At 44.5% G+C, this 16,450-nt stretch overlaps 1 protein-coding gene across 3 annotated transcripts; it reads right to left on the bottom strand.

The window, feature by feature from the left end:
* Positions 1-1,797: 1,797 nt before the first annotated feature.
* arfgef2 (ADP-ribosylation factor guanine nucleotide-exchange factor 2 (brefeldin A-inhibited)) lies at positions 1,798-16,403 on the bottom strand. 3 transcript variants are annotated; one of them, XM_037266024.1, is made up of 39 exons: positions 16,047-16,403; positions 15,158-15,188; positions 14,866-14,989; positions 14,589-14,735; positions 13,529-13,708; positions 13,111-13,351; positions 12,923-13,039; positions 12,711-12,835; positions 12,395-12,528; positions 11,373-11,607; positions 11,204-11,303; positions 10,957-11,096; positions 10,489-10,597; positions 10,229-10,418; positions 10,038-10,149; positions 9,751-9,956; positions 9,568-9,652; positions 9,312-9,483; positions 9,082-9,233; positions 8,749-8,877; positions 8,503-8,661; positions 8,267-8,414; positions 7,883-7,985; positions 7,766-7,806; positions 7,496-7,665; positions 6,935-7,086; positions 6,669-6,841; positions 6,260-6,420; positions 6,063-6,193; positions 5,776-5,905; positions 5,542-5,677; positions 5,197-5,335; positions 5,059-5,116; positions 4,743-4,851; positions 4,463-4,602; positions 4,199-4,376; positions 3,872-4,010; positions 2,809-2,926; positions 1,798-2,710 (listed from the first exon to the last, which is right to left on the bottom strand). In XM_037266024.1, the coding sequence occupies exons 1-39, from the start codon at positions 16,213-16,215 to the stop codon at positions 2,552-2,554; spliced, it is 5,442 nt and encodes a 1,813-aa protein (XP_037121919.1). In that variant the 5' UTR covers positions 16,216-16,403; the 3' UTR covers positions 1,798-2,551. The 3 variants fall into 3 exon arrangements, with proteins under 3 accessions (XP_037121919.1, XP_037121936.1, XP_037121927.1); XM_037266041.1 differs by having other exon boundaries at positions 9,082-9,227; XM_037266032.1 differs by having other exon boundaries at positions 7,883-7,979; positions 16,047-16,402.
* Between the last annotated feature and the right edge of the window lie 47 nt (positions 16,404-16,450).

The raw sequence follows: 16,450 nt of genomic DNA, 5'->3' as shown, positions 1-16,450 counted from the left end.
TACCAGAATTAGTTGATTTAGTCCAATTTGGTTTTAATTGGGCAATCAAAATCTGAATACCAAGATGCCACAACCAGGAAGGGACTTCCGTCTAAAAATGTCAGCCAACTCAATTTTTTCAGTTGCCACAGTCCTTGTATATTTACTTCTTAAGTTAAATACAACTGACCTGTACTCTGGCAGTGAGTCTGAGTCTTTCACATTCCACTAGTGATGCTTGTTGGTGCTTTAGTGAACTAACAATATTGACCTCTTACAAAATATTATTTAGCGCTATTAATTCACCTACGGCCTAGGTACAAAAGAAATTGCTTTATTAAGTGTGTTTATTGCCGTGCTGTTATCCATATGTAGACATGCAATTTTAAACGTCATTCAACATTACTGATTGTTAGCAATATTGCAGACCCTCAACGTACGCTTGATGGACCCTCGTAGGTCCGGTAACCTCAGTTTAAAAGCCTCCGCTACATTGGGTACACTCAAAACGAGACAAAACGACGAAAAATATATTCACTTTTGAAAGTACTTACCACCACGATTGAGAACTATTTTAATAAGCTAAACAAACAGCTTAAGCACCCCACAAGCAGACGCGCGCGCGTGCACAGACAAAAAAATGGTCAACGTGTTATTTGTAAATTGAACATAGGCCAACATGTTAGCAAAACATCCAAATTATTTTATTACTTACCACTATTGAGGTGTTTGGTGGTTGCAAGCCCAGATGACAGCAGACTGAATGCGATGCGTGCAGCTGGACATTAATCAGACTTAACTGAAGTGTTGCGCTGTGGCGTCATCGCACAAATCTTTGATCTCTTTGACGCGTAACTTTGACGTCATCACCTGCGTTTTGATGGACAGACGATGGTATGCATTTTGCCATCCATAGAAGAAGAAATATGTTTGAACGGCACATTGAGTGTCATCAATTATTAGCATTCCACATTTTTCTTGAAAATAATACGTTGTAAATATTCATATTTCAAACATCAGGTTCAGGAAATTAAAATACACTGCTCACAAAAAGTATTTTTTTTTTTTTTTAGGCTTCGTGGGGAATGTCAAGATGAATTGAAGATGCACTTTGGTTAACTGAGTTCGTCGTTTTCCAACATGTGCATTGTATAATAGAGGAATTTTCAAACGCCAATTTTAATTGAACCAGGAAATGTAGTGGTCAAATTGCAGATCAAACAATAATTTGCCATTTGCCAAACATATTAAGTTTATTCTAATTTATTCTTGGTTTGATATATGGCCACACATCAAAGTCAGTGCTCACAAGGGGCGCTCAACAAAATGCCTTTAATTTGTCATAAAGGCAAACAACTGTGGTTACATCTTTCTAATTTCTTTTCTCAAAGGTCTTCGATCCACGAGTGATGCAATAAATAAAACTATGAGATGACTAAGCAGTTTTATATACAGAAATAATCTGCTTGCACTTACCTTAGTGGCTGACCAGTTTTAAATATTTGATTCAATGAAATGTATTTAACCTCCCTATTTCACTCATTATTGTCTAAAATAAAATCCACTTTCAATCTTGAGGTGACAATGTTGCAAGTCTCCCACAGAATTAAGGGGAAGGGAGAGTTTTGCAAAACTTATTTGAGCATTCAAGCGTCAACACTAAAGTGTTTAAAAATGCTTACATAACAGATGACGTTAGTGCAGACCAATGTGAGTTTGGACAGTTGGACAGACAGGTTTTCTACCTGACAGCAGCAACAAGATGTGTGAACATAACATCTGAGGTGAACCATTGTACTAAAGTGATTGGTTTCAATGTTAAACTGATCAGAATTTCAGTTTATTGATAACTTCAACGCTCAAAGATAACATCACAACATAATAGAACCATCATTGGATTTTCATCTCCAGCGTATATCATACATTGAATCTTACACTGCAAACGTGACAGTCTGCATTTTTGCATTTACTGTATATATTTATATATATTTATAGATTCCCTAGTCTTTAGGGAAGAAAATTAGACATCCATTGTGACAGGGGGGAAGGAATGATTCTCCCAAAAATATTCAAATGCACTTTAAATAATTACAAACATCCTTTTTCTTTAAACACTGCATTGTACGACAAAAGGTGAGAGCGACATGTGCAAAAAGAAGAGGAGCGACCGCCTTATCGGGTCCAGTCGATGCGATGGCAGAGGCAAAGATGGGAAGAAATGCGGGCCACCGCACTAAAGGAATGCATTAGCAGGCTTGGGACGCAACGCGGTTGTAAACAAGCCAATGCTGAACACTGCAGTGTGACAGCAGAAAGTGTGATGTAGCAGGGCGGCTGACTCACAAATGGTCTTTTCCCGACAGGCACAGGTGGCCAAAAGAGAGAGCAGGTGGAAGGTCCTTCAAGTTCCTTGATCCAAGTCGTTTAGTCAGGTTTTGTCTTGACCAATTACACCCCTTGGTGTAATGGCGTCATGACCAGGATGAGATGAATGAGGAGTCGGCAGACTGCTGGTCACAGTCAGCTTCTTCGCTGGGACAAATGAAGGGTGAAGGGAATGGGGGGGGTCTTCTCAGGGGCCATCTCTCTGCCGTGGCCCCGGAGCGGCGATGTGGAAGACGGCACCGATGCGCAGGAAGAAGCGGCGCAGAACGGCGCGCAGCTCGGGAATCAGGTCAAACTGCATCATCTCGCACAGGTGCGAGAAGTAGCACGAGGCGTGCGGCTTGAACTGGGGTAGGAGAAACAGGCGCACCAATTAGACACTTTCATTTTAGAATTAGGAGACAGTGTGTGTGGCTCCGAGTGTGTGTCTGCGTGTGTTTGTACCTTGTCATCAGGCAGCCTGAGTGTCCTGGTGAGGAGCAGCATGAGCAGACTGTTCCAAGCCTCTCTGTGACTCTCCGACGTGAGACCGATAAAGTAGGCCAGAGCTTCACTGCACACCCTGGCAATGCAGCAGCAACACTATTATCAATAAGTCTGATGAATAACAGTCATTCATTTCAGAGTTGGGCGTCACATTACAGCACTATTACAGCTATTGCAGCAACTGAAGTAGTAATATAGATCACGGCACGGCTGCAGCATCATCAGTCAAAATATTCCTTGTGAGTCAGCAGCTGGGTGACAAACAACACCAGTACGGCACAGCTTGTTTGCACAAATACAACAAACCAGGTGCTCCGCCCCTCCAAAAAAACAACAACAAAAAACACGATAACATTTTGGCCAACATGAGGTAAGAGCAGAGCTGCAGTTTATGAAAATTAAACAGTTGGTTGTTGTTTATCATCACTTTAACACCAGATCAGGAGCCACACGCTTCACAAGATGTCATTTGAGAACACTCACACTCCCGCAACATACTAACTGACAGGTGCCAATGTTAATAACAAAACATTTTCTGTCATTTGGAATATGCAAAGTCACACTTTTCAGAACTAAGTTATAAAGTCCATTTTTATTGACAATTATTTGTAATAAGTTTTGTTTTAAAAATAGTCATCTTATTGCAGAAGTTGTAAAGTTTCAAGAATTTTATTGAAAATGAAGTGTAGTATTTTATTTCATTAATTTTTTGTTTTATTTATTTTAACAGTCATAATTTCCCATGAATAAAGTTAAAATTTTCATAGATTTGTAATGTTGATTTTATTGAGATGAAAACATTTCCAAGAATAGAGCTATATTCTTATAAAACAGCTGGAACATTGAGAATAATTCGAATTGGATGTTCCGTTCTGGAAAGGTTTTGTTTTTTCTTTTTCCCAAGATAGCTTGCCCTGTTCATGACTTGGGTTAATGTGGGTATTGTGTTAATGCTGTTCTTTCAGGGCTAAACATAAAAATACATTGTAAACTGAAAAGCGGTCCAGCGCGTTGCACTCACAGTAGCAGTCGTGTTTGGATGTCAGGCCACGCGTCACGCAGCTGGGGGTCCGAGTACATTCGGAAGAGAATCCTCAGGCTGCAGGCGAGGCTGCTAGTTTCCTGCTTCAACAAGTTGGGCTTGGACTTTCCTTTGAAGCCTGTCAACATCACATTAGACATCTCCATTGGGTATGTGCATAGAAAGACAAAATTATGAACCCCCCCCGGCTAGCCTCGCTAAAGCATGTCCAGGATCTTGGTCCTCAAATTGTGGCGAGCAACACAATACTAAAGAAATAAAAATTGACCTTATTCCGTATGCGGCTGAATGAGAGCTTTGCTGTACCTGCCCTCCAGAGGGCCGTCCTTTGCTCGTTGTTGGAGTTGAAGTCCTTGGCAAAGGTGTGCGACTCCAGCAGACAGTCTAGCAGCTTGAAGAGGTGAGCGGAGGTCATACGACTGTACATCCCCTGATCGCAATCCGAACCGCCAACGTCGGTCAACGCTTCTTCCAGAGCGTCTCGCTAATAGAGCGACAACCTCAGTTAGTGTGCGACTCAAAGGCTAGCAAATCCACTGATGCCACATTTCTTCTTGCTATTTTTGCTACCTGGGCAGCAGCCATGTTCTCGGCGTCCTCTTTCTTGCTGGTCGACGGGTAGAAGGCAATGTTGTCAATGGTCTGGATAAGCTCCAACTGCACCACACATTTGATGAGCAGACCTGCAAACAACTTGTGGTCTGAAACTCCTGCAAGGACAGAAAAGCACCACAGACATTTGAGGGGGGGGGGGGGAAACACTGTCCACTGAGAATATTGTTAAACAAACAAATAACATGAGCAAAAAGTTTAGTAAGTTCAGTATGTGTCCAGAATGTGTTCTACTCACGAGCATTGGACTTGCCCTTCCAGGTGTCATCACTGGACATTTGACTGTGTGCTCTTTCCGAAAGAGCTCGATCATAGCTGCTCTGGGACTGGGTGTCAAAGTCCACATCCTGAAATACACTTTAAATCAGTGCTGTGATCGCGGAACGCCCTCTTCCCCAAGAGTACGTGAATCATGCCATGCGTCGACAAAATCATTTCCAATTAGTCATTATACAATTTTTTCTTAAAAGTCCATTGCAAAATATAGACAGTATATTATAAACGAATTATTTGCCATTAAAAGACCTGATATTTTGTGCTTTGTTTGTCCTCACCAAGTGCTTGCCGTCAGCAGCGTCATCCTCCTGTCCAGCAGGTCGCCATGTCAACAAGCTGAAGAAGGAAGAACAAGGTGCATTGAGCAAAGACATTTGCATTTTATGGAAGAGAAATTTCATGGCCAGCTTGCGTACACTTGAGGGCTGGTGTTTTGAAAGATCTCCAGCATGCATGAGCAGGTGATGTTCCACACTTCGGGACTGAACTTCTCCCCGTTGAGAATCACCAGGTTCTCCAGGCAGTTGGTTCCCGAACGAGCCAGCTGCTCATTGTCTGAAGAAAAGAAAAGAGGAGAGACGCAATGTAGTAAAAAAAAAAAAAAAACTCTTTGGCCACTATTAGATGTTTCATTACAGTGCTCCAATAATCACACAGAGTGATTTCAAAAAGCATGTTTGCATGCATGCACAACCGACAATGAAGTCTGATTGGGCGACGCTTTTTGCATATTCAGCAGGTTGTGATAATATAACACTCACCTTGCCGAACACACCATTGGAGTTGCGTGAAAATGTCCGCCAGCAGGACCTCGCTGAGAGGCTCGTAAAACTGTGTAAACACGTCACAGATGGCGTACAGCGCATGGTTGCACGTCGTCGTCATCCACTCTGTTTTCTGTACACACAATGAGAGCCACACCTTAACACCAAATGAATTCTAGCTAATTAAGATTCTTCCATTTTCTCAAGAATCCAAAACCAGAAACACCTTACCTCGGTCTGCTGCTCCGGGAGCTTCATGTTGTCAAAGATGCGGAAGACAATTCGGAAGAGGTCGTGCCACCAATGTTTCTCGAAGGTGTGGCCATAACTCTTCATGATCTCAAACATGACTGTAAGACCTCTGTCAAGAGCAAACAATGCTTCAAAGTTCAAAACGGAACCGCAGGAAGGAGGCCACCTCCTACCGTAATGCAGCAAAGGCTGGAATGATGTTTTGTGCATTGGTAAAACACACAGGATATGAACGGAAACTCTAAGCAGGACTCATTAGCTCATACCTGGTGCGCACATCCAACTTGCAGCGATTGATGATGCAAGACAGCTCAAACAGGATGGGAAACCAGCCACGAACCCAAACCCGATCCCCGGGGGCCACGTTCATGTCATCGCTGGTGTACTCCCTAAGAGCCTGCAGGACAAGGAGGCCAGGACATGTGATGTAGAAATGAGTGGAGGGAAGCTAAGTTGCACCAACCTGTGGCCTCTCGGAGACATATTTGGCGCAGTGGCGGATGAGTCGGATGGCCTCCATGCTGGTGTCGGGGAAAGCTGCGTTGCACACAAACTCGGACAGGCACTTCACCGCGTCTTGGAAGGAATCGATTGCAGCCGCAAAATGTTCCCGGAATGTATTCACTGATGGACGGAAGAGTGGATTAGGATGGAAGGAAAAGAAGTCACAGTCACACATCCTCCTGAAATTATGAATGACAATTGTACCTTCTGCCTATCATTCTACAGTACGTCACTGGCATAGATAGCCGAACAACAATTTTGGACCAATCAAGTGGAATTGCACAATTTTCGACGGCACACCTGATTACATCTCACACAGAACACGGATGTGCCGCGTCACACTGTTTGGGAATCGGTGGTTAACTCACTGACGATATGGCCACTGGTCTGGAACGCTAGGTCCACGATGGACTCGTCACGGTCGGAGGCTGCCTGGTGAAATACCGAGAAGATGTTCTTCCAGCCCGAACGGATGTTGGCGGCCTGGGAGTTGACCATCTGTGCCACACATCTGATCACCATGTCTCTGATAGTGGGAGACCTGTGGGTGTGTTGGGATGGATAATGCCCGAAGAAAAATGTCCAGAAATCAACAAAGTGATATGCGAGGCCATCGTATTACAATGTTGTCTACCTGTTTTTCTTCATGATGTGCTCAAAAGGCCTGAGGAAATCTTTTTGGAAACGGAAATTCGCGAGCTCTCCTTTTTCCAAGAACTTCATTGAGAGCTGCCTGAGTGAGTCCACTGCAAATATCGCTACATCTTCATTGGGATTACAGCCAACCTATGGAAGACGCAAAAAGGGGATGGTGCTTCTTACCAAGGCTGTGATTACTTTGTGGAATCTATGTACAGGCATTCCTTTAACTGTGTGGGAGTAAGACCAAGTCTGGAGGTGCCGTGGTTGATAGCTTGTTCCCCAAAGATAAACTGCATCCGTTTTTACTGGAGTCTATTTATTATTTTCAAGGAGGTTCACAATTTATAGGTAGTTCTTGTTTGTTGGAACAAATGACCTTGCACCAGAGTAGGATTTGGCATTTTACTAGAAGGGAGAGTCAACAGACTCAAAGCACAGATGAAAACTCTTCTTTGACATCTTAACTGTGCACCAGAGAACTGCAGAATGAAATTGTCACTAACTCTCCAGATGACCGATGAAGGACCATATGAACTATGAAGGTCCCACTGACCTTATTAAAATGGTCTCCTATGACCTGCCAGATTCGAGACCACTGCAGCCTGATTCGGTTCATGTTGTAGTAGGAGATCTCTACTATCTTCTGCAAACTGAACATTCGAGGCTGATGTGCTGAGGCCAGCTCGTCCATGGACACGGCGCACAGCCACCTCACAAAGTCCACTGCAGGAAGATGAGATAGTCGAATAGCTGGTGAGCCACTTTTTCAGCTGTGCGAGCGGTCGCACAAGGAGAGCCAACGGGGAAGGAGCTGTTCACTCACCAATCGCGTTTCCATCCAGTCTGGTAGAACCTGTGAAGATCCTGTAGATACCACAGAAGAGTGCAAGTGTAAGGGAATGAATTATCAGCTCTACACATGTGATGTGTTATGATTCACCTGTCCACCGCTACGACAACACTCTGAGAGCTGGTCTCTCCCACTGACTCCTGGAGGTGAGCCATCTGACGCTTGTCCTGGTTTCCAACCAGATGACCTGCAACTCATTGAGCATACCACCATGAAAACCAACGAGTTACATCTGTAAAATGTGTAACGAGGCCTTCGTTTCAGCTCATTTCTGTTCAATTCTAGAAAAATACACAACAATGTCGTGTGTCTGTAGGGCTGGGTGATGTGGTTTGAAAATAAATCTGCAATGTTAATGGATTTTTTTTTCCTCCCCCAAATAAACAAGCATGCAAATGACTGAAATCATTCCAAACAATATTTGCGCTTTGGCTTATCCCCTGTGGAATGAGATTGTTTTTCAGTGTTACCTACCGAGTCCAAGGGGCATGAATTCCTCTGTGCCCGAGGGTAAGCCCTTGATGCTGGCCTCTTTCTCTCGAACCACTCCTGATATGTAGCGCGTCTTCACCCCGGTGCCAATCAACTGAGCAAGTTCCAGTTGACTAATACACCTCAGGATCTGTTACAAGAATTGTTTCCGTTACATTTGCGATGGGAATAATCTCATAAATACCAAAAAAGAATCATCACCACTCCGATTGACTGACCTCATGCCAGGAGTTGCCCAGGTAGTTTCCATCCGTGTGTGCCACAGTGATCAGAGTCTTGATGGTGTCAATGTTCTTCTGCTTCATCTCAGTGATGCTGGAGCTGGCTGTCAGCAGTGTGAACCTGGCCAGGGCCTGGACGTAGGCATCTCGTTCCAGCTGCATGCAGACAAGGAGGTTGGTGACCACCAAAGTGGAAAATGACTCGCGCAGACTCAAATCCAGGACTTCTTGAGCCATTTTTACCTGCATGCTGAAGATGCAGGCGATTCTGATGGCGCATCGGATGCCCTCCAGACACAGTGACGCGACCTCTGGGTCATCACAGTCCTGAAGGCCCACGCTGAATGCTGCCAGCAAAGGGGTCCAGGCCAGCTGAAAAGAACAGCTCATATACCGTCACGTCAAATATCGTCAGAATTGTGCAAACTATTTTCAAAACTGTACAGGATTGAGCAACATAGCCACCATTCTCTTTTTTGGTATTCCCTTGTTTCAACTATGCCATATAGACTATCAACAGATTTTAGCATAAAAGTATTCGGACAAAGTGGACTACAGTAGACCAGTTTCACGGACCTTAAACATGGGCCGGACGTGTTCCAGGTGTGTAGCGCTAAAAAAAGGGGCCTGCGCATGGCTGACTGCCTCCATCAGAGCTTTAGCGGTCTTGGCCATCTGCTCCATCTCCACATTGTACAACAGGCGACGCTGTTTTTCACTGGCTACACCTCAGGTGAAAGAAAAGCCTTTTGCCAAAATGGATCATGAGCACATAGGTGACACACTCATCCAGAAATAAGACTCACTCTGCTTGGTGGACTTGGGAGTAATTGAGAACTCTCTGCTCTCCTTCATGGCTATCTTCTTTCCGGCAATCTCGTCATAAATAGAGGATAAATACTCTTCGGGAAGATCCTTACTGTCGTTAATGCCGCGGTTCATCTTGATGTACTGCTCTTTCGTCATCTTGTTCTTCACCTACACGAGCAACAGTGATTCATCAGGTGTGAAGCCTCACAGCACACTACATACTCGAATGTATCGAATGACCCTCATTTTTACCTGAGGACTATGCAGGTCTGTGGTGAGCATAATGATGGAGTAAGCCAGTACATAAGCTGTGTCTGCACTGGCAAATAATGTTTGTCTGCAAAAAACCAAACACAAAAACACCAGTTAGCCAAATCATGACAGGATTAGTGAGAAAGATTCGAAGATTATTCTTGCGCATTGAAGCGGACCCACCCCTGGTTGCACTCGAGGTATCGGGCAGCGAACTTCTCCATGAGCCTATCAATCTTTTGGGCTTCCCCTGGCAGCCTGAATCCTTCCAAAAAGGCTCTGAGGGCCGAGACAAAGTCCCGCCCACAGAAGTCCAGCTGGTCAACGTAGCAGTACATCACCTCTTTATTCAGCTTTATGTTCTCACCCAGGAACTCGCCCACTTGGGTCTATATACGTGCAGATGCACGGCAGTTAGCGTCGGGATTGTATTGAATGCTGTTTATATCTTAAATCCCCATGTTGCTTACTGTGTCCAGTCTGTCCTCCTGGTGAAGGAACTGTGCAATGTTCTCAGCTGTGGAGCCCAACATGCCCTGATCCTGCAGATACTGGATACCCCGTTTTGGCTTTTTGTTAAAGCTGGGAGAAAGGGGAGGGAACAAAGGCAATCAATCGATCGCATTTTGTGAACATCGACGGTATCTTTCAAGAGGCTCACAGTTCAATGCCATGCTCGATGATGTCCTTCTGCTGTTTGATGACTTCATACTGCTCCGGGTGGTCCAGCTGAGACAGCGATACACCGGCCGAGACCGTGGAGTCCAAGGAGCTGACGCTGTCGCGACGTCCTGCCAGCTGCTCCGGAAGCTTCAACTCTGACATTTCGCTCTCCGATGGAGGATCCTGGCCTGCAAAACAAACAAAAACAGATCTAGGTTTGTAAAATGTGGGGGGAAACTGAATGAAGAGAGAGCTTACCGAGGTTGGCCTGTAGGTTTGGGTTGACATACATATCCTTGCTCCACTCAACCATACATTTGAGGATAGACACCAGGCATTCCAGGCCCTTCTTACGCAGGCTGAGCTCCTGTTGAAGAACACAACGACACTCACTTAGTCCTAATTTCACATGCCTTTTTGTATATAGAGGACTCCACTCAAAAAAGACACCATCCACTAAAAACTTCAATTGGCACCGCACCTCAAACAGGGACAGGTATTATTAAAAACTACATTAAAGAAGATGAAAACTAGTTAGTATTTTATTGTATTTGTACAAATAAAGGACTGCCCTTATTTAAACCGTCTGCTCTTCTCTGCAGCCACTGTACTGTACAAAGTTCCAATTCACCAATACATTACATTAAATAAATACTGATGTTTCCAGATAACAATTCATTTTCTTCTTCTTGCTGTGCATTAGAGGAGCCAAGCAGAAGTATGTACCTGCAGAGGGGTCATGCCCAGCTCCTGACCACTCCTGCCCATAGCTATTTTGGACAGATCGTTGACCAGGCGTTCAAAGATATTGGAGGCATTGAGATCACAGTCGTAGTTCACGTAAATGTCAACAACACATTGAGCATCTGGAGAGGAAAAAAGATGCATCACCAAATGGCAAAATACATCATTGTCAACAAAGTTACAAAAGGGAGTGTGCCATATTTTGCCCACCCCTGCTTAAGACACATACCTGCGCAAATGCGTGTCAGTGTCTGAATAACCATCCACTTGTGCTCAAACGAACTCGTCGACGTCTCCAATATGGTCAGAAAAATCTCCCTAAAAAACACCTGAGGAACAATATGTTAGAAAGAGTTTGGGGGGAAAAACAAAACGGCAGTTTTGGAGGCGCCACATACCTCAATCTGCATCTTCAGGTGGACCTTAAAGTGGGACAGCAATGTGAGGAAGATAGCCAGCGACAGCTCGAAGACCTCGGGCACGGAGGAGACGCCATTTTTGGAGAGCGCCACACAAAGATACTGCTTGATGGCGTTGACGAACATCTCGTGGGTGCGGAACAACGGCCCCGCGCCCTGCAGCACTGAGAGCAGCAGCTGCAGCGACACAATCTTGGAGCGCAACTCGTGCGACCTGGACAAAATAAGACATGTTAATGTCGGTAACTGCATTCATTGGCGTCAGCAATATGAGGTGACCAGCCTACAGCATATGTAAGGATCACGAAAAATGTTACGATAAGTTCAGAAACTGGTTTTTGAATAGAAAGAGGTCATGAAAATGGGTGAACAAGACTATGATGGAATCTCGAGTGATAAAAACCCAAAATATGAATAGGATTCAAGTCCAACCCAATGCCAACATATGAAGGGTTTGCTATTAGGAATATTCCACCGTTTAAAACAATAGAGCATGATTATCTCTATAGGATTCTGGGCTCAATTTACTTTGGCCTATCCACAACAGTAGCCGAGAGTTAAAGTTACAGTAACCAGAGATCCAATGGCACTATAAGATGTAGAGAGAGGGAGAGAAGAGAAAGGCGAGAGGAAGACGGAGAGAGCGAGAGAGAAACAAAGCACTTGGTGAATTTGTGAAACAAATTTCTATTTTCAATACACTTTACACCTTTTGGTCTCCACAAATTAGTGAAAGTGCAAAAAAGATTATGCATTTGAATGCAGCCGTTTGAACAAAGTGTGTTAACAAAGAATGGAAAATGAGGCACTCCTTGTATTTACTTCTTGGCCAAGGAGATAGATTTTATGGACATGAGATTGACAGCCTCAACAAAAGGGTGTGGTGCGGCGATAATGCAGGTGTACTTCTGTTTTTGACAGACAATAAGTTCAGCAATGTGCAAGCAGCCAGTGTGCAATTGAACAAGTAGAAGGCTCTTGTTTGCGTGCTTCTTACGCACTTTGGATCCGGAGGTCCTTCAGCAAGTGGCTTCATTGAAAGTTTGCACAGTGAGCGAAACACCAGGAAAGCATCCTTCTGTAGGATATGAGAGAAACGTGAGGGGCTGTGGGATCCCTGCAGCGCTTCAGCATCCTGTGCACACAAAAAAAGAGTTTGCAAGTTTATTAGTGCACAATCTCATGAGATGTGATTATAAATTAAAAAAAAAACACTGTCAGAAAACAAAAACAAAAAAACACTTAACATTTGTCATTATTTTTGCCGATGAAGTTTCTAATAGTGTAAGCAAGGCAAAACATGTCTGTATGGCTCACCAGCATGTCCGCTGAAGAAACAGACGAGCGGTCTTCAATGATGCCGTTCATCTGTAGGGCTTCGACGTCGGCTTTAGGGAGAGCTACTTGCGTCTGCTCAGAGGCGGGCTGGGTAACGGGGTCATCTGGTAGAAGGCGAGGTCAAGAGTGGTATTGACAATTGCAAAGCTGAAATATTCCCAAAAAAAAAAGATGGAAAAACAAATTCTGACCAGTGTGATGAGACTGTTTTCCTTCATCTCCTTCAGTCTGTGTTACTGGATCCTCTCCATCTGCCTGAACTACTTCGCCCTGAGGCGCTTCGGTGCCTTCGTCTTCAAAAACTGAATCTGCAGGGAAAAAAGATGAGATTTTAAACTGCCACGTGGACCTTCTGTGGCTCCATTCTGTGGAACATTACTTCTCTCTGACTCTCCATTAACAGTTGGTGTATCTAGGTCCAAGTCGGGTGGAGGTGGCGGTGTTGAGTTGATGGCGTTGAGATCTGGAGTACTGGCTGCCGGTGATGGGGAGCTATGTGGCTCTGGAGTGGGAGTGCGGTCAGACCGGGGCGAGCCAGATCTCTGGGTACAAGGGACCGGAGAGGGGTTGTCTTGCGGCAGCCGAAGCCGCTCTTTCTCTTGCTCTTGGGCTTCCAAAGCCTGGAGGTGTAAGACACAAAATGTGAACCATATTGATCCTAGAATACGGCGGCCATCTTGTTATCATGATCTCTTTCAGCTTGCCGGGCGGCTCGGTAATGATCTTTGGCGCCACCGGGGCTGTGCTACTCATCCGATTTATTTGTCAAGGCTACGTGAGTTGTAAAGCGAACTAACAGCTTGGTTCTCCATGCGCGTGAAAATGACGTTGAGCATCTGAGTGAGCGTGGCCTTGGCGGTGGTCTGGTTGATGAGGTTGCGGCTGGCCAGGTAGATATTGTAGCAGGTCCTGACAGTGAGGAGGATTGTGCCTTCGTGGATTTCGATGTGTGGGGAGGTCACTGCTGTCAGAAGGGCCTGGATGGAGTTCAACATAAGAGAATACGCTGATGGTGGACAGAAGACAGACAAGTTCACTCCTCCATATGAAAATATTTTCAAATCAGTGTCATAGCAATTTGTTTCAATGTTAAGAATCTATATTTTGATGCAAGCACCTCTGAAACCACATATTTTACTTTCTATTAAATGTTGGCCACTTTATTGTGTTCGTTTTTAGCTGCTTGTGTCTTGGATTTAGCGCTAAAAAAAAAAAACGGACTGACAAGCAAGATGTTGCAAACAAATATTTAATCATATGCATTAGTGTTTGTCATAACAGGAGATTGAGTACCCTGTCCCGCTTAACCTGACAGTGTGTACACAATGGCTTCAAACACAACTTCAGCAAGCCGCAGAGGTGGGCTGAGTCTAACACACTAAAACCGGGATCGTATTTCCACAAATAGTGTCCGAAGGTGTTTATTTATTCATTGGCAGATGGACACTACTTCCACAGCCAAATGGTTCAACTTTTGAGTAAACGTCGATGGTCACTACTTTTCAAAGTTCATTGAGGGTAATTTTGGGTGGCCGACATTTATGCTCCCGTGACATTCAAACACCCCTACAAATAGTGCACTACATAGGAAATAGTATGCACAGCCTTGGTCTTCTGATAGTCTTCTGTTGATATGCTGCTGTTTTGGGAGGCAACAGAATTACAACTCATTTTTGCCCCATTTGCTCATTTAGAGGAAATCTAAGCACAAAACCTTGCCCATATCTTTTGGAATATCCATATACGTGTTGACTCATGAACGTTTGGTATTGAAAAGTGCAGATAAAGCAATGATGCAACCCACAAAACTTAATTAAAGAGTACTGCCCGGTGAAGATAGGATTCAACTGAACATACTTTAATGATCTGTAGCTGGACTCCCTCGTCAGTCTGTGGGCCCTGGAAGCAGTTGCAGATGGTCTCCACCAAGCGGTCAATCAACCTTTTCCCCGGGGTTCTGCCGTCCGGCGCATTGCCCGTGATGTGTCCATAAGCTATTAGTTTCTGCCAGGAAGACACAAAAGAACATTTTGAAACGTCCGATCCAATCAGAATGTTTACGTGCACATTTTTGGAGCTAGATGTGGTGTGAGCTACCTCGTGCGTATGCACGTGAGAGTGTGTGTTTGTTAACCTGCAGACAGTCCAAAGAGGTGCTAACTATCCGGGGGGACTTGGACTGACAAGCCAACTCAAATGGCAGCACGTATTGGTCGGCCTCAATGTAGTTGACTTTGGGTGGGACCACCGTGCCATCCCTATGGGAGGGGGACAAGAAAGTGGGTGTCAAAACGGCAATTCCCCACCAGCACAGGCAGCCAAAGGAGCATCAGTATATGCATTTATGGTTTGAACTCGGATCGCTCGGTATGAAAACGTTCATTCAGGTATAAATAACACACATTTGAATGTTTGAGTTTACTTACTTTTGTTTCTCGAGCTCTGCCTTGATTTCATCTGAGCAGAGAAATGAAAAATCAGACAAAAAAAAAAATGACTTGATGATATCAAGCGCAAATTGACAAGGTACAACATATTACATCTGTACGTTTACGCCGCCTTTGCAGTGAGAGATATCAGGCGTGCTATACCTTCATTCATAAATAATATTAAACACGTTAAATCATATTACATTATATGACAGTACTATATTAATTGGTGGTTGAGTAAATTGACCGATTATGAAACCTGATGTGCTAGCTAGATGAAAAACAATTGCAGATTCAGAATCAGTGCCTAAAATCATCTCCTCAAGTTTGATTGCATTCCTGATTACAAAATTTTGTTTAAAAAATTGAGTGGTGTGTTTGACGTTTTCATCCGTTCTTAAAATTATCGTTAGTAGTATTCACGTGAATACTTGAATTGTGTGAAACTACATTTCTTCTTCTTTAACATCCTATGATGTTTTTAAATGTATACATTTAACAATACAGCGCTACGTGTGGGGACATTGTGGACTGGAAATGATTGACGGAATCCTGACTGTACTGTATGTGTTTTACTGGGCTGGCTGGCAATGCTACGTCCAACACAGTGATTGGTCTGTTTAGCAAAACTAGCCTAACCGGCTAACCACAGCGCTGCTGGCGTGCAAATGTCCACGATGACAGCGGAGAGAACACTAAAGGCCTTTGCATTGATCAAAACGACAAACAAAATGACACTTGAACACGTCAGCAGGCGCCACAACACAGTGCCACTCACTTGCTAAAGCTAGCTAACGTGGGAGAGGAAGAAGATAGAAGGGGGAAAACATGGCTCCCCAACTAAAAGAAACAAGAATTACTATTAGCAAGTGAGACGCTCACTCACCCAGCGCCACCTGACAGGCTTTGCGCAGCTGGCTGTGTTGACTCCTCTTCACCTCGCGATCTGAGAGGATCTTCTCCAGCGCCCGAGACAGAAACATACTTTTGGTTTTACTATTCTCTGCCTGTAGATGTTGCTGCTGCTGGTGTTGTTGGTGCTGCTGCTGCTGCATTGCTGGAGTCTCGCTGATGAGCTTGTCTCAGGCCGTCATTTTGGCCAGGTCCCCGCACGAAAGCAGGTGACAAGGGAAGCTATCGAAGCCTTTTCCTGGGAGGGCGATCTGCGGGGTTTTTTTGCAACTCGTCAGCCCAGCGCCGCCATAACTGCGACCTGTCACATCACGTGATATGACATATCATATCCGCGTTGTCGGCTCGACTGACGTCATATCCGCGTAGTAGACGTGA

The sequence above is a fragment of the Syngnathus acus genome, chromosome 2, assembly GCF_901709675.1.
Source record: "Syngnathus acus chromosome 2, fSynAcu1.2, whole genome shotgun sequence".
In the NCBI taxonomy this organism is placed as follows: domain Eukaryota; kingdom Metazoa; phylum Chordata; class Actinopteri; order Syngnathiformes; family Syngnathidae; genus Syngnathus; species Syngnathus acus.
Note: the sequence above shows the minus strand (reverse complement) of the source record. Positions and strands in the feature narration are given on the sequence as shown.

Coding starts and splice junctions, on each gene's coding strand:
- arfgef2 (XM_037266024.1), bottom strand. CDS start 16,215: ATGCAGCAGCAGCAGCACCAACAACACCAGCAGCAGCAACATCTACAG. Junction 9,653..9,750: donor TACCTCGAGTGCAACCAGGG/GTGGGTCCGCTT, acceptor GGTTTTTTGCAG/ACAAACATTATTTGCCAGTG. Junction 4,011..4,198: donor GACGGCCCTCTGGAGGGCAG/GTACAGCAAAGC, acceptor TGATGTTGACAG/GCTTCAAAGGAAAGTCCAAG.